The 17,041-nt window shown below is 47.4% G+C and overlaps 2 protein-coding genes across 6 annotated transcripts in view; both read right to left on the bottom strand.

Moving 5' to 3' along the window:
• arpp21 (cAMP-regulated phosphoprotein, 21) overlaps positions 1 to 1,573 on the bottom strand; it is an 8,260-nt gene extending 6,687 nt beyond the window's left edge. Inside the window, exon 1 of one of the 3 annotated variants that reach the window (XR_014753358.1) lies at positions 1,378 to 1,573. The gene's annotated coding sequence lies outside the window, so the exon portion shown is untranslated. The remainder of the gene's footprint in view (positions 1 to 1,377) is intronic. The other 2 variants (XM_084697159.1, XM_084697160.1) reach the window with 2 other exon arrangements.
• A 5,159-nt stretch (positions 1,574 to 6,732) lies between these two features.
• On the bottom strand, positions 6,733 to 16,548 carry pdcd6ip (programmed cell death 6 interacting protein). Of its 3 annotated transcripts, none has more exons than XM_084696664.1 (18): positions 16,237 to 16,548; positions 14,437 to 14,491; positions 14,263 to 14,332; positions 13,514 to 13,641; positions 13,197 to 13,350; positions 12,903 to 13,003; positions 11,361 to 11,492; positions 10,805 to 11,027; positions 10,485 to 10,608; positions 10,208 to 10,385; positions 9,991 to 10,102; positions 9,588 to 9,757; positions 9,179 to 9,427; positions 8,910 to 9,044; positions 8,685 to 8,779; positions 8,411 to 8,528; positions 8,083 to 8,267; positions 6,733 to 7,945 (listed from the first exon to the last, which is right to left on the bottom strand). In XM_084696664.1, the coding sequence occupies exons 1-18, from the start codon at positions 16,440 to 16,442 to the stop codon at positions 7,762 to 7,764; spliced, it is 2,619 nt and encodes an 872-aa protein (XP_084552790.1). In that variant the 5' UTR covers positions 16,443 to 16,548; the 3' UTR covers positions 6,733 to 7,761. The 3 variants fall into 3 exon arrangements, with proteins under 3 accessions (XP_084552790.1, XP_084552791.1, XP_084552793.1); XM_084696665.1 differs by having other exon boundaries at positions 8,083 to 8,258; XM_084696667.1 differs by having other exon boundaries at positions 11,361 to 11,477.
• Between the last annotated feature and the right edge of the window lie 493 nt (positions 16,549 to 17,041).

Raw genomic sequence — 17,041 nt, 5'->3', positions numbered from 1 at the left:
GGAGAAATGACTGGCGTGGTATACTGGTTAACAAACATTGGCTGTAGAGGACATTTACTTCTGTCAGTCTGGTCCCAGGGGGCAGTGGGTTTACGGGTTACATTGTTTACAACGGAACTTTGAAGAGGTTTAATGTCTGACATTTGTAATTGGTAGGACACCAGACCAGACAGATTTAGTTCCCTTGGGAGAAATAAACAGGGAGGAAAGAGAGATGCGGAGATAGGAGGAGGCTACTGAGCTGTAGAGAGGGGCAGAAGAGAGATGGATGGAGAGAACTGCAAAAAAAGAGTAGAGAGTGGCTGGTGGGTAAATGGCATGAATAAACAGTGTGCGGGAGAGGTGGAGAGAGAGAGGGTCTGAGAAATAACAAGTGACAGAGATGTAAAGATGAGAGAGGGAGAGACCGAGAGAGAAGATCTGAAGCAGCAGAGCGAAGCCACGGCGTTTGATTTGTATGTAGTCGACCATGTAAACGGGATTTCAGATGAGGTTAGAGCTGCAAAAGAAGCGCCACTCGAGAGAGAAAGCTGCGACACGCTCATTAGCGCATGACGGATGGCAGCGGGAAGCTGGGACAGCGCGCACCAGGATCATCATCATCATCATCCATCTGCTGCCCTAGAATGCTTCAAGTCTGGAATAAGTCAAAAGCTGTGTAATATCTAGCCAGTTCAATTATGTATACTATCAACAGGCACGCGTATGTAAATCAAACTAGTGCGTCCTATCATGGTTCAAAAAGAAAAGAGTCATTGAATCCTAAGAACTAGAGTCAATTGGAAGGATATTTTACTGTATGTTGATGTTGGTAAGCGCGGAGTGGTGGTGGCTTGTCTGACCTGTGTTTGCCTGTCTGTATGTCTGTATGTCTGTATGTTTGTGTGCGTCAGAGCGCATTGCATTCTCCTGGCGAAGCTGACACTCGCGCTATTTTTACAACGATTGAGGACCTCCTGCTCGTGGACTTCATCACGCTGTCAGCCGCACTGGGCCACCGCGGTGGTGGCAACACACTGTACAGACGCACACAGTACAGGGTACTGCACGAAGTCATTTACAACAAAGACCAAGTATAGGTATTGGACAGGATCACTAAAGCAAGACAAAGACATGTAGCCAGAACACCGGCATTGTTTGTCAACTCTGGAGCCGTAATATCCCAATCTATAAACTCAATCCAAAGTGGAAAACTGGCAATACACGAAAGAGGAATGCTATTTTAGCGATTGCTTGAATACATCCAACTGACACAAACATAGTTGTCAGAATTTAATACTGTATATTCAACAGTAGCCTATACGGCGAGTAGCCTATACCTCTCATTGAGACAACACACAAACACCAACATCATATATTTTCAATGCATTAATTTACCTCCAGGTGACGGATCAGCTTGTATATGTTACGGCGTCCTCGTCAAGATTGAATGCTTCTGGACGGTTCCGTATGTTGTTCGTTTTGTAGAGTCCTTGTTCCCCGCGCAATGCTTTCTTTTCACTGTCGGTGTCAGCGCACTTAGCAGCCTCTCTATTTAGATATCGCTGTCTCTCTCTCTCTCTCTCTCTCTCTCTCTCTCTCTCTCTCTCTCTCTATCCCCCCCCCCCTCTCTCTCTCTCTCTATCTCCCCCCTCTCTCTCTCTCTCTCTCTCTCTCTCTCTCTCTCTCTCTCTCTCTCTCTCTATCCCCCCCTCTCTCTCTCTCTTTCTCTCTCTATATCTCTCCCCCTCTCTCTCCATCTCTGGCTTTCTCTCTCCCTCCTCTTTCTTCCTCTCCACCCACGCCCACATACTCAAACGCACGCGCACTTAATAGGAGTGTCTTTATAATGAGTCTCTCTCTCTCACGCACACAGGCATACAGTACATTACACTAGACACCTGCTTGACGGGTGGTTTAGAAAGCATTGAAGAGACTGTGTGGCGCTTATTTCCCATTGCAGGGCACAGAAATAGCCCATGGTTGCCCTCTTACATAAAATATATCCAAGCACAGCTGTGTGCGTGCGCGCGCGCGTGCGTTTATTTGACTCAGCTTGTTACATCAGTTACAGTTAGATAGTCCTTGGACAGTCTTTTACAGGAATGACTCAGGGAGAATGCCAAGTATTGCTTCATTAGAACTTGTGTCATTGTTCCTAGATCGTGTGTGTTATCGAGTAAAATCTTCATAAGTTGAGTAGCATGAATATCAACGGATCTATATTAGCTTTTCATGAGGGGTGACAAAAACCCTTCAGATGCTTTGGACGCTGATGACGAGCATCAGTGCAGTATTTGAAAGTCTCCTTAACTACCATTTTATTTTGCAAAAGGACAATGGGATATGCATTCTCAATCTCCTTTTTGAAACGCACTTTCTCTGCTTTGTTGGATCGAGACAATTCAAGGTAGACAGGGAGAAAGAAAGGGGAGGACATGCGGCAATGGGCCTGGGAACCCGGGCTGCTGCAGGAAGGCCCTGGCCCGTGGAGAGCATGCTGTACCCTGGGAGTCTCCCACTCAGCTTAGAAACACACAGAACCAATGGGATACAGCCCCCGGTGTGTTTGTGTGTGTGTGTGTGTGTTTGTTTGTGTGTGTGTGTGTGTTTGTTTGTGTGTGTGTGTGTTTGTTTGTGTGTGTGTTTGTTTGTGTGTGTGAGTGTGTGTTTGTTTGTGTGTGTGTGTGTTTGTTTGTGTGTGTGAGTGTGTGTGTTTGTTTGTGTGTGTGAGTGTGTGTGTTTGTTTGTGTGTGTGAGTGTGTTTGCATGCAGTAGCTAGGAGAACACCTGTTATAACCACCACAGGGTTAGAGGTTTTGTGGGTTAAGTGGCTGGTAACGGATGTTTGACAACATGGTTCATCTCTTTAACTCTCCATCTTCTTTTCTTTTAAGCAAACCCTCCTCCTTTCTCTCCTCTCTTCCACCATCTTTGTTCTCCATGTTTATCTTTCCTTCTGTTTATTCCTGACTCTGAAGGAACTCCGAGGGGAGTTCACACACACACACACACACCCAAATGTTCTCCTTTTGGACTACGGCTCCAACTAGGGACCCCTAGCTGCCACTCAAAAAATGATTGACAGGTCATCCATAACACACACACACAGTTATTCTCTGTATGTTAGACAATCCTCTCAGCTGAGGAAGTCATGACCATATGAGTTGCACAGCTACATTTATTTGTTCTTAATGAGATGAGATTTCTCGCTGCCATAGCAACGGTCTCTATGGATACTCGCTTAGATATCCATTTTAAATTATCTTATTATGGGCTGTGCCTCCCACAGTGTATAATAGCCTAATTAAAAGAACAATACCACAATACCACACTTCCTGAATGTGACCAAACCCTTTTCAATTCCAACACCACACAAAAAAAACACCACAACAAAAAATGGTTTAGAACCTTGATTTTTCACCAGTACTCTCAGTATCAACAAATGAAGAATGATAACAGTTACAACACAGCTGAATTCAGACCTTCAGAAAACACCACGAGTAACACAGAGGGGGAAACAAGGTCTCAACAACAGGTGCTCTGAAAATTAGATATGAAGAGACAAACACACACTGACTGACACACACATGCACACAACTTAACTCATCTTGGCAGTAATAGAGGTTGAGTGATGGCTGCTATCGATCAGTTCAGAGGATGCCTGCAGTGATCAGGAGGTTATCAGATCTGAGAGCTCAGATCATTACAGCAGCTCTGTGATTGGGGTCACACAGGTGATGAGACCGACCATCTCATTTCCTGCCAAAGATCAAAACAACCAATCTATATGTGCCAGAACAACTCTGCAGAGCTGGAAGTAGACACAGAGCAAGTGTGGAGCGGACACAGTCATGCACAAACACACACGCACACAAGCACGCACGCACACACACACACACACACACACACACACACACACACATGTACACACTCACACACATGCATTCTTAAAACCATATATGGACCAGAACATTATTCTGGTGTTTGCGGTTACGGTAAGAGAGGGACATGTTCTCCATCTCAACAATTCAATGCTCTCCTGTGCACTCTAAGGCAGCTGCACACTTTACAGCACTCACTCACAGTTACACACAGCCAGTCTCTCTCACACACACACACACACACAGTCACACGCACAGTCACACAGACAGGTGTTGCAATGTTGTGGTACAGTCCAAGTGTGTCTGCTCTTTTCTCACAGTAACATCTCCGTCTGATGACTCATAGAGAGGATGGAGAGGTAAAGAGAGGGAAGGGAGGTAACAGAAGGAGGGTGAAGAGAGATATGGAGGGTGAAGAGAGCTGGGTAACAGAGAATGTGAGGAGAGGATTTACAAGGGAGATAAATGGGGAGAGAGAGAGAGGGGGGGGGAGAAGGAGAGAGACAGAGAGAGAGAGAGAGAGAGAGAGAGAGAGAGAGAGAGAGAGAGAGAGAGAGAGAGAGGGGGAGAGGGAGAGAGAGAGAGAGAGGGGGGGAGGGGAGAAGGAGAGAGACAGAGAGAGAGAGAGAGAGAGAGAGAGAGAGAGAGAGAGAGAGAGAGAAAGGGAGAGGGGGGGAGAGGGAGAGAGACAGAGAGAGAGAGAGAGAGAGAGAGAGAAAGGGAGAGGGGGGAGAGGGAGAGAGAGAGAGGGGGGGGAGAGCGGGGGGGGAAGGAACAGTGGGATGGTGAACGAGAGTCCGAGAATAGCTTCAGTGGAGCGTAGAGCAAATCGCATCATCGACACCGTTAGAGAGAAAGAAGAGACTGTTTTGACCTCTGCTGCCTGTGTGTGGATGGCTGGCCCTGGTCCTACAGCAGCAGGTGGCACTGCTCACGTCAGTCTTCCCAGCAAGACATACATACGCTCTCTCACATCTCTAGTATCAATCGCAGTGGTGACAGAGAGTCACTTATCATATCTGAGGGCTTAACCCACTCTGATGCTACAGGCTATGCTGCTATCCTTAGTTCTGATTACGAAGGAAGACCACAGTTGTGTTGAACAAATTACAGTAACAAGCAAGAAATCAATGTTTGTTTGAAAAACTTCCCCAAGCCCCCCTTCTCTCACCCACACAGGTTGGCTAGAACAGTCAGCTTCCTGTTGCACCACACGCACACGCGCACGCACACACACGCACACACACACACACCACTTCCCCTTCAGCATCTCCTTAAACTTATTCTATTCCTCCTCCCACACACTGAGGACATAGTGTACCAGAGAATAGGTGACAGGAGATACGGAGAGTGATAGAGATGGAGAGAGATGGAGAACCAGCCAGAAGCTGGCTTATATACCATAAACGGTTTTAATGACACAAATAGAAGGTCTTAGAACTGTGGTAATCTGTGAGTGTGCGGTGTGTGAGTCATTTGCAGCATACTGGGTAATTAAGGAGGCACACCTGTCACAGCCCGCTGTTTGCCACCTTTATTTCCTCCTCGACAATTAAAAAGTAACACTTCTCTGGTGGCGCGTTGGGTGTTGTTAGAATGACAGACTTGTGATGTTTCTTCACGCTTACGGAAAAAAAAAACGTGTTCGACATCTTGTGCTTCGATTGTCATTGACAGAACATGATATGAAGGCAAGCACAGAGAGAGAGAGAGAGAGGGAGAGAGAGAGGGAGAGAGAGATACAAAGAGAGAGAGAGAGAGAGAGAGAGAGAAAGACAGGCAGAGAGAGAGAAGGTCTGCTAGTTTGTTCCAGCTGTCAGGGAAGGCGGGGTGTTAATCTGGTTAAATCTGTGCAATTTCTCTCCCGCTTCATCAGAAGGAGACCCCAAAAAGAGACGCATCATCTACAGCCAAAAAAAGAGACTTTGGACAGAGGAAGGAAAACTGGGAGGCAGGATAAAAGAAGAAGAGGTGATGACATAGGGAAATGAAACGAGGTGTAGCAGTCTTCTGTTTCCAGACGTATTAGTCTCCTGACACTGAATAAATATCAGACGATGAGATCTGTCTGAAGAATCACCCGCAGGGAGATATGATTGGATGAGATCATGACCCTTCAAAACATGATTTGCATATAATTTAAATGGGACCACCCTAGAGTTTGAAAGGTTAAGAAGGTGTCTGATTGGTGTAATGGAATAACTCCCATCACTGATTGGATGAAGGGGTAAACTAACTCAGGAATGAAACTCTGACAGCGGTGTGACTGCCACCTCCTGGCTGCTCTTTGTAACTACACACACACACACACACACCTGTTTGTGGTTCTACATATGAAAGAGGTTTCTTATTATAAAAAGTCAAACCCCTGAACCCACAGAAGGGTTTGATGTTGCATTGATGATGTCATTGATTTTGCTCATGCATTGCATGAGCTCATTATACATAACAGCAGCCTCTCTCAGTCCTGGTCCTTTGTCCTCCATGTTTTACACGTTTCCCCTCTTTCAACACACCTGATTCAAATGAATGGGTCATTATCAAGCTCAGCAGCAGCCTGATAATGACCCATTCATTTGAATCAGGGGTGTTGAAGCTGCTAAATATCCCAAACCTGCAGGGCAGGGGGGCATACGACCAGTATTGAGAAACACTCACTATTTTGTGCTTGGTAGCTGAGATGGTGGTTACTTTCTGATGCGGCTACTGAATAGACCATTCTTTGACACGGACTACACTTCTGAAAGCTCTTCTTCTCCTGTTCTCTTTGTATGCACTACGTCACGGTGAATCACTGACTGCTAACATCAACAAAATGTCAAATGTGAACCCTGAAGATAGACTCCAAAAAAGACTACCAATACCTGGCTAACATACAGAGGTTTTTTTTAATCACATTAGAACCAAAGAAACACAAAAGAGCACACAGTGTTTGGTTAACCACATACAGAGTCATTTATATTCATATTTAATATAACCTGGTCTCCCACATCTACAGCCATGTACAGCCTCTGATTGTAAAACAGAAATATACCAACATTCCCTGGTTGAGACAGAGACAGACAGACAGAGAGAGAAGGAGGGCATCCCTCAGTGGTCTGTCTACATTAGAAAACCTACCGAGCGTTTCTATTGGCTTACACGTCAGTGATGCATCAGTATTCATTACAAAAATAGGATATAGGAGATATAGTAGTGGGTGGCGCTTGGGGGAATTTAAACGATGATATGGACATGCTCTCCCTTCCGTGACCAACCCCTCCCCCCCCCCCCTCTTCCCCATTCCCAAATGACACGTGCCACAGCGGTGAAGGGACATGCCTTCTCCTGGCCCCGGGGCGACTCCCCTAGTGTTCTACAGCCATTCAGCACAAACGAGGAGTCACATTAGAACACGCGCCAGAGCTTGAATTTAAATAAAGAATTAGCTAAATGATTCGATAACTTTATGCGGAAAAACAGGGTTAGCTCACAAAGACGAGAGTGGAAGGGACAGACAAACTAAACAAACAAAAGACGGGAGGAGGACTGGTAAAAAAAAAAAAAAAAGATTTCTTTTCTTAAAACAAGTGCAGAGTGAGTAAAGGGATAAACTGAGACAGAGAGGTTAAGAGAACCAAAGTTTGAGAACAGGAGGGGAGGAGGAGGAGTGTTAGGAAGAAGTGCAGTGCTGCCAAGACGCAGTTCCTCCCCTCCCACAGTTTGGTTGCCATCAGCAGGATAGGAAGAGAAGGAGGAGAGAAGAGAGGGATGCAGGGAGGAGGAGAAGTGCGAGGGATGAGAGAGGGATGCAGGGGGGAGAGAGAGAGGAGGAGGAGAAGGAGGAGTTGACAGTTATTGCTGGGGGTAGCGCGTCTGCTCCAGTGGGAGCTGGAGGGGGTGGAGGTGAGACGGGGGCTTATTGCTGGGGGTAGTAGGGCTGCTGTTGGGGAGGTTGCTGGGGGTAGGGGTAGGGGTGCTGCTGGTTGGGTGGAGCTGCAGGATAGCCCGCTTGTCCTGGTGCAGCCTGGTAGGGCATGTAGGGTATGTTGTACTGGTTGTAGCCAGCGAAAGGGTTATAGCCCACACCCATCTGGTAGTACCTGCACACACAGAGAAGAAAAGAGAGAAGATGAGTATTAGAGAGCAAATATGGAACCAACCGAAGTAGCGTTCCCTGACCCTGAGGTGATTAGCAGGGCTGAACAGGAGCTGGTTCCCGTCCTGCCAGAGCACTCACCCTGGGTAGCCTTGGTAGGTGGGGTAGGGCGGTCCCTGGGCCTGGGAGGGCGGGGCCATGGGCGGGGGGTTACCGGAAACGGGAAGGTTGGGCGGGGGGTTGCCGGGTGCAGCAGCCTGGGGTGTGAAAGAGGGGGGAGGGGGTCTGGCTGGGGGCTGGGGCTTGACTTCAGGCTGCTGCTCGGCCTTAGTAGAAAGGTAGAGAGAGAGAGAGAGACAAACAGACAGACAGAGAGACAGTAAATAGAGTTTAAGCATAAATGACAGACTCAACACAACACCAACTTCCTGGTTGACATTTCTTAGTCGAGTTGTGATTGGCTACTCACGAAGACGGTCCTGGGAGCAGCGGTGGGGCCGGCGGGAGTGGGGGCGGGGTTACTCTGGTAGGCGGGGACGTTGAAGGAAGGGGCGCTTGGCTCCTTGGCAATGTTCTGCTGCAGCTCCCTGGGTTACCACGACAACCACATTATCAGTCACTATGATAAAGGTAATGCTTTGCAACATCCAACTCATCTAAAATACAATGTCCCCAAATCAGTTTGGCTGAGTTTCAGCCTCTGGACCCAAGCAGACACGGTGGTGGTCAGAACCCACACGTACTTGAGCAGCTCGTCACGTTCTGTTTTGCGAGCGAAGACGATGTCACTGCACTTGTTTTGGAACTTGAGAAGGATCTCTGTCAGGTCATTATAGAACTGCAGAGAGAGAGAGAGGGGGAAAGAAATAAATCAAAAAGGGAGGAAGAGAAGCATAGTTAGACTGTTCCGCTGAGCTTCTTGGCAACGCCCTGGTAACCCTTTCTGCGTTTCCCCGGGAAACAGTTACCTTGGTGCCCTCGCGCAGGTTGTTGCTGATCTCCACGTAGCTGTCGTGGGCAGAGGCCAGCTTCTTCAACACCTCCTCGCGGTCGTTAGCCTCGGAGTTGGACTGTTTCAGACTGCTGAACTCCTGGTGGGATGTCTAGTGGAGAGAGATGGGGGGAGAGAGGGGGAGAGGGGAAGAGAGAGAGAGAGAAAGAGAGAGGGGAAGTTAAGAGTCAGTATGTGTGGTCTGTTCCTGTTCCCTCTCTCCCTCTCTCTGTCCCGCTCGCCCACCTGCACGCATCCCAGCAGCTCCTCCTGGCTCCGTAGGCTGGCCTGCACCCTCTGGTTGTAGGCTCCGTATGATTGGTCGAGCTGGCTGAGTGACAGCTGCTCCTCGTTGAGTGCCCCGTCCTGTGCCAGTGCCGACAGGAAGCAGGAGGTCATGTCAAAGGTCACCGCCTTGATCTCGGCCTCCAGTCCCTCCCGCTCCTTCTTGACCTCCTCCAGCTGGGTGAGCTGAGACCTCAGCACGTTCACCACCTAGAAGACACACACACACACACAGACACAGACAAACACACACACAAACACACACACGTGTTATAAATATATACAGATTTAATACACACACACACGCTAATCTGTTCACCCGAACACCTACTCAGTTGATCCACACTCTCACTAACACACACACACACACCTCGCTGCCCTGCAGGGTCTTGGCAGGGTTGGCGGAGGGGATGGCGGCAGTAAGCTCAGCCTCAGGTTTACACAGCAGAGCGATCATCTGGCAGTGTGTGTTGTAACGCTCCCTCACCACCTGGTCGGCCTGCACAGCCTTGTCCAACACACTGCGGAAGTTCCCCCCCTCTGGAGGGACCACAGGGTGAAACACAAACAGAGGGAAGGAAGGAGAGAAACAGAGAGATATATTACAGTCAAAATATACGTTTTCAAGGTTTGTCAATACAGCCTTTTAATGTGGTGTGAGTCACAGGCTTTCTGTAACTGCTTACAGAGTGTGTGTGCATGCGTGTGTGTGTGCATGCGTGTGTGTGTGTAAGCACATGTGTGTGTGTGTGTGTGTGTATGCGTGTGCCTACCTGCTCTCAGGGGCTTGTAGAGATCTCCAGAGGGAGTTCTGTTCCAACGTTGGTTGAACTTGGTCCTCAGCTCGCTGTCTGTGGTCTCCTCATTGTCCAGCATCTTCAGAGACTAATAGACCAACACACACACACACATTTACCACCGATCACACCACACACACTTCTGCTCCAGATCCAGCGGTGTGTGTGTGTGTGTGTGTGTGGGAGTGCGTACCTCATCCAGTATTTCCCGGTTGCGTGTCAGCAGTTCAGGCAGATCTCTGATCAGCTGCTCTATGCTCTGCAACCCGCCTTGCTGCACGATGGCGCGAGCCTTCTCCAGGATGGATTGTGGGACAGAATCACCGGACAGGTCCTCCAGAGCCGCCGGCAGGTTCAGAGACGCCAGCACACTGATGACCAACACGGGATCCAATGACATGTTACCTTTCACACGCACGGAAAGGTTTTACCTCGTGTACAAACACACACACACACACACACACACGTACCCGTTGCAGAGGTTGGTGGCCTCTCTCATGGTGCCCACCAGTCTATTGACAGTCTCAGCCTTCCTCTGGCTATAAATACTCATAGACTGCTGCACCGCCATGGGAACCATCTTCTCAAACAGGTCTGAAAACACACAAACACACACACACACACATCTGCATTCACTAGTGTTTCAAAACTTGCAAGAAAGTGTTACAACTGTTGAGACATTTGTAGGTGTCACCCAGTGTCCAGGCATTGATTGTTTATCCGTACCCTAGTGGTCCTCTAGTAAACAAGCTGTGTGTGTGTGAGTGTGTGTGTGTGTGTGGTTCCTCACCGGTGAACTTCTGGCTGAGCGGGGGGGCGATGGCGGTGGACTTGACCAGCGCAGCCTTGCCGATGTGCTCCAGGTCTTTGACCTCGGGGACACGGTCGTGGTAGATGAAGTCGTTGTCTTTCTTGGCGGCGGTCAGGGCGCGGTTGATCTTATCACTCAGGTCCTTGACGCTCACGTACTCGTCGTAGCGCGACGCCACCGTCTTCACCAGCTCTGCCGCGTGCTGCCGGACAGACCGGACGATGGGCAGATGAACGAGGAGGGAGAAGAAAAAAAACATGGAGGATTACAGGGTCATGAAGGAAGAGTAAGTGATCAAGGTAGAGATTTCTAAGTGTTTTTCTTCCAAGGGACAAACAGGAAACAAACAGGCATTTTACCATGCCACATATAAGTACTTCACCAAAATATGGAGGTGGGATAAGATTCAGAGGTAGTAAATCCTTTTTTTTTGGTATTTGTTTTCTGTAGTTAGTTCAAGGTGAGCAGCTTGGTGGAATTCAGCAGCTTCAGGTTATCGGGCTGTGATGTCATGCTGTGATGTCATGCTGTGTACCTGCAGACGTGCGATTTCCTCTCCGAAGCGCTTCTTCTGCTTGGCCAGGATGCTTTGGTGCAGCTCAGCATTGGCCTGCATGATGCAGTGCTTGGCAGCCAGCACTGGCAGTACCTCCTGAAAATAAAAATACTGACCAGGGAGAGGCAACCACAGAGCAACACACACGCACACGCACCGGAAGGGCAAACCACGGAACAGCACGGACACAGACACACCAGCGATATCGAACCACGAACACGGCACCCACGTCACAAAAGCCAGTCACAAACAGGCACAAGCGGTCGGGAACAGCCGCGCACACACGCGCACGCACACGCACACCACCATCACGAGGGATGCAGAGGAGGAGGAGGAGGATAACAGGAGAAAAAACAGAACAGGCCATGAGTGATTAACCTTCCAGCAACATTCGCTCAACCTTCATTCAAAGTTTCTCCTGGAGTTGGGCTGACGATCTCAGTACTCTTCCGTGATTCTCTCTCCTCATCTGCTCTTACTGAACCACTGTTGGCCAGCCTCCCAGCTGAAACCATGGGGGGGGGGGGGAGTTCTGTCTGGGAGCCAGTGTCAACGTCCTCCCCAGAGGTGTGACAGTACGTGGGCAGCAGGTCATCAGACCTGGTCCTTATTCAGACAGGTGTGTGGAGGCAGCTGGGACTGAGGAGACGGCTATGCCAGGGCATCCTCCCACACACTCTCCCTCTCTGGCCGACTCCGGCACATCACAGTTTTCTATGGAGACAGACTAAAGACAGCAGTTCTGTCTGCCTGTGACAGGAAGGCTAAATCAGGCTTCTGTTTCTCATCGGGGCAGGCCCCCGACACCCACACATCGGCATATTAACAAGCCCCATGTTTATTCATGGCCGCCGCAAGACTGTGCAAGTCCCAGGTTTAGGTGCTGATTAGCGTGTGTGTGTGTGTGTTTGTAGTTGGGTGTTAGGGGGAAAACAACTAAAAGAAAACTTTAAATTGAATTGAGTTCACGTGTTCTCCACTTAGCAGACGATGCATGGACCAAGTGTCCTCCACACGACAGCGATACACACATACACAAACCACCACAAAACAATTAGGGATGCTTAGTGTCTTGAGCCATCCAGGACTTTGCTCTGCCTACAGAGAAACACTGTTTCTATCCCTGGACCTTCACCGTTTGGGATATGTGGCTGTATGTCTGCTCAGTTATCAGTCATGCACTACGACAGGTCAGCAAGATTTCATACAGTTTGAGTGACAGTTATTGAGCTGTGAGAGACCAGTCTGAAGTTAAAAGGTGGTGGAGATCCAGTCAGAGAGCTACCCAAGCAGTTTGAACCCAAACATGCTGAAAAGTACCCAGAAATGGACCATTCAGGACAGAGAGTGCACACACATCCACAAATGCACAGAAATATACTCACACAGTGAACCACTCAATCCCACACACACACACACACAAAACCTCCCAATTCTGTTTCATACACTAATGGATTGCCCTGCTGATGCCAGGGATGTGCCTGCAGGATTAGATTGACCCACTGCTGACTGGCCACGTACCTTAGGGAGATTCTCTTTGTACTGGCACTGCTTGAAGGCATCTCCATAGAAATCTGCCGCCTGATTGGCCAGCTTAGCAATAATGGCGTCTTTCATCTTATCTGCACAGTAAAGACAGTCGCCAAGGTTAGATTCCAAACTAAAACACTCAAAGTTACAGGGGTTGTATTCCTCAAATGTTTTCTTATTTTGATGTCAATCTGGCTTTCCTGGAAAGGAGTTCAAGGCCCTCATCTGGTGCAACATAAGCAGTGAGAAAGGAGGGAGTGTGTGTGTGTGTGTGTGTGTGTGTACCTGACGTGGCTTTCAGGAAGAAGACCTCCTGAGCCTGGGCTAGCATGATGAGGCTCAGGGTTCCGACAGTCTCAGGGGAGATGTCCATGGTGGGCTCCCTGTTCAGAGCCGACAGCACCGTGTCCTTGATGTGGCCAAACGCTCCACTGGCCAGCTTGACAGGGACAAGTTGGGGTGGATAGAAAGACAGAAATAAATGGAGAGAGAGAGAGAGAGAGAGAGAGAAAATGAGAGAGATGAAAAAGGTTTGCAGTATCTGATTAGCACCTTATTTGCTCAAAATACTTCCTGGTAGTATTGATTTCTCAAAGTAGTACCTGGTAGTATTTTGCGGCAGCCTTCAATCCTTCGTCGCTGTCCAGGTTCTGTTCGGAAGCGATCTGACTAGCCAGGGCAGCTCCATTAAACAACACACACGTCTTCTCGTAGCCAAGACTGGCCAAAGCTAGGACACACACACACACATTGTGGAAGAAAAGTTCAGTCTCCAACAATGTTGTGACATCAGACTAAGATGTGGAGTTTATGCTCATTGGTCCGTCAGCCGAGTGGAGAGAGAGAGTAACATCAGACAGGAAGTAGGATTCAAGAATAATACATCTCCAAAAGAATAGTCTGCTGCTGAGTCGTTTTTCACAGTAAACAAATGGATAATCAACTGGTATACGGAAAAGGTGGATCAATACAAAAGGCAGTCCTTGTATAGGATGTAATTGATGGTCTTGACAACACATATCCCCTTTAAAACTAGTGACACACACACACACACACACACAGAAACCGTCAGTCGAGTTCCTTACAGAGAAAGGGCATGAAACTGATAGACAGCAAATGTTTACTCTTCGACAGGTCTGCAAACGTCTTTGTAAACCGAGATTTGTTAAAACGTTTGTTGACCGAGACCGTAGGTCGAGAAACCTTCTTACTGAAGCCCTAGTACACCACGTGTCTGCATACTTTAAGCATGCGCTGAGTGGAGGAACACACGGTTCAATGACTCATCATCATACTCATCACTTTGTCAGGCATGTGTGACAGCGCATGCATCAAGAGAAAGAAATCTTACCCAGCTTAACCGACCCTCCGAACAGTGATCCTTTATCAAAGGCATCTTTCCATGTGAAGGTTAAACACAGCTGCAAGACGAGAGAAATGCATATTTTACCTCATGACACACTCTTAACACGCTCAACACACACATGCGTACGCACACACACACACACACACACACACACTCTACCTGGTTTTCAGAGAAGGGGAACTTGGGCTCCACAGCACACAGCTGGTCATAGTACCTGAGAAGGAGGGAAGAAGTTCGACCAATCAGGGTTCAGTGGCATGTGATTCACCTCCCTGTGTGTGTCATCGCTGTGGTAATGCGATCATGAGGGGGAGTGGTGCGGAGTCACACACACACACACACACACACAGACACCCACACAAACAGTTCCTTCGGTGGCTTCAATCTGGAACATTCTATTTTGGGTCAGTGACCACTCACACAGAGCACTAGGAATCCCCTATTTACATTAAATAAACCATTGCTCCTCCCAGTCTTGCTGGAATATAGGCCTCGTTGAGGGAGCCCTCTGATCGGGATTAACAACTACATGAGATCAGACGGCGAAAGAGAGGAAAGGCGAAACTTTCCAGAACAAAACAGCGGTTGCCAAGGTGACACAATGGCCGTCTGTCTGGGGTTGTGAAAAGGCATTGGGTGAATGGGGAATGTTGCCATAGCAACCTGGCACATGGCTGACCTCGGATAGAGCCAAGGAGGTACAATGTTAACATTCAGCACCCCACTCAAAGTAGCAAAGTGGTGCTAGTAGGCTATGTAACGATTTAGCCAGAGAATGCTAACGTGCTGGCATTCACCAGCCCACTCCCTACAGCAGCTTTATTATATTGGGGGTATGCTAATAGCGCGCTGCAATGAAACTAAGTAGAAGTTAAACAATCATACAATGAGTAGGCCTAGCTGCCTATTCACAATGCTCAACAAGCAAACACCGGTCTGTTATGTATTAGGCTGAAAGCCAGAGCAAAGTCTACCTGTTATTCACGTCACCACTACCTAGATGAATAGAACAGGTATGTAACTGATGAGGGCATGATGCACCCAGGGGGCAAGGTGGTCATAGCTCTCGTAAATCTGCAGACACATCTTTAGAAATATTACCCGAGTTTTGTTTTGGTTTTTTTCATGGACTGCTATCATTCTTACGTGGTAATTGATTGGAATCAATACCCCGATCATAAAGGATTGTCAGCTCATTATTCATTTTAATAGTTAGCAAGTTCCCAAGGACTGGGCCCTGTTTTACACAGTCCCCCAAAGTTCCAACATGGGTAAAATTGAGCAACACAGCTCGGCCAAATTTGTTAACCAAATTGCATCCCCATTTCCTCCATGATCCACTATGCAAAACATTCTGACACCATCCTGGCTAATCTGAGTTTTGTTTGACCCCCAAGTCAGTTAAAATCACAAACATCTGTTCAATGGCCTTAACTTCTTTGAAACCACTTACAAATTTCAATTAGACAGGGTTCGATTCTAACCCTTTTCAATATTTAACTCAAAATGTTACTAAAAGTACAAAGTCCAAAAGATTTCGCCAATATAATACATTTTAAGTTGTGTTTGTATCACACGATGACTTGAGCTAGGATGAAAATGTGATGACATCCGTCAGTCCGCTGGATATGTAGCTACTGTAAATTGGCAGCTAGTAAACAAAGGAGGTTGACATGGGCCTAAAGTATATTCCTCACTGCCAACTATTAATACACATTGACAATTCGACAACAGTACCACGTAAAGCTGGTATAAATAATGTTGGAAACTAGACATATACACGAAACTTAAAACCTAGCTAGCGAGCAAACGAGCTAGTTGTAGGTAGCTAGACTAGCTAATCATACAAACCAGGGTGCGGCTAGATGTATTTCCGCACAGATTAAAAGTATGTCATGCTAGCGTTAGCAACCAACGCTACACAGCTCCCATTGCGTCGAAGTTGGGAAGATGTCTCACCTCAGGAGGATCTCCAGCGAGCTCTCGTGTTTGTCAAGCGGCCTCCCCAGAGCACTCTTGCGGAGCTTGTTCAACTCCTCTACAGACCGAAGATATTCAGCTTGATCCTCACCAGCTGGGTATGTAGCCGTGACAAATTTTGAAAGTGGTTTAACAAGATCGACTTCAGAAGACTTTTTCAACGGGACCGAAATAAAAGTCGCCATTTCAGCCCGCAATAAACGACAACAGATCGGAGAAGAGGGAAACTCGCTTTCAATCGGACAAAAACAACTGCAATTTCACTTCCTGTATTCTGCTGTGAAACGTCAGATGACGTTAGCCCACAGGTGCGCAGGAGCAGAACAGATGACAGAGCAACGTCTGAATTTCAATGTTAATACATACACAATAGAAAACTTCATTTTATCGCTTGTTTCACACAATTATTGGTGTGGCTGTAGTAAGAAAGTTTCTAAAGGTTAGAAAACTTTAACACCTTTAAATTTAACACCAACCAATTGTTGGTGTAAATAAAAAGTAAATGTATTTTTTTTTTTTATGTTTCGAAATGTTGAATTTCTTTTTCCAAAAAGGTTTCGAAAGGTTCTTGTTATATATCATCATTACAGTAACACTGATCACCAGCATCACTATGTTGCTTTATAAATGGCTATAATGGACTGTAATATACAAGGGGAAACCACTTTCCTCAGGCATCATGCCATTTTAAAGTGAAAGGTATGTTTTTATTTTTACATTTCGTTTTTCAGTTTTAAATCGATTATTCATTTGTATTAGAATGGTACATTGGAATATTTACTAA

Source organism: Hypomesus nipponensis, chromosome 4 (assembly GCF_054491055.1).
Source record: "Hypomesus nipponensis isolate SF chromosome 4, ASM5449105v1, whole genome shotgun sequence".
Taxonomy (NCBI): Eukaryota; Metazoa; Chordata; class Actinopteri; order Osmeriformes; family Osmeridae; genus Hypomesus; species Hypomesus nipponensis.
Note: the sequence above shows the minus strand (reverse complement) of the source record. Positions and strands in the feature narration are given on the sequence as shown.

Bases quoted from the DNA above. Each gene is read 5' to 3' on its own strand.
- pdcd6ip (XM_084696664.1), bottom strand. From the start codon at position 16,442: ATGGCGACTTTTATTTCGGTCCCGTTGAAAAAGTCTTCTGAAGTCGAT. The intron at 11,493-12,902 runs GTACGTGGCCAG...CTCCCTGGTCAG, and splicing joins ACAAAGAGAATCTCCCTAAG to TATTTTTATTTTCAGGAGGT. The intron at 10,609-10,804 runs GTGAGGAACCAC...GTGTGTTTTCAG, and splicing joins GCTCAGCCAGAAGTTCACCG to ACCTGTTTGAGAAGATGGTT.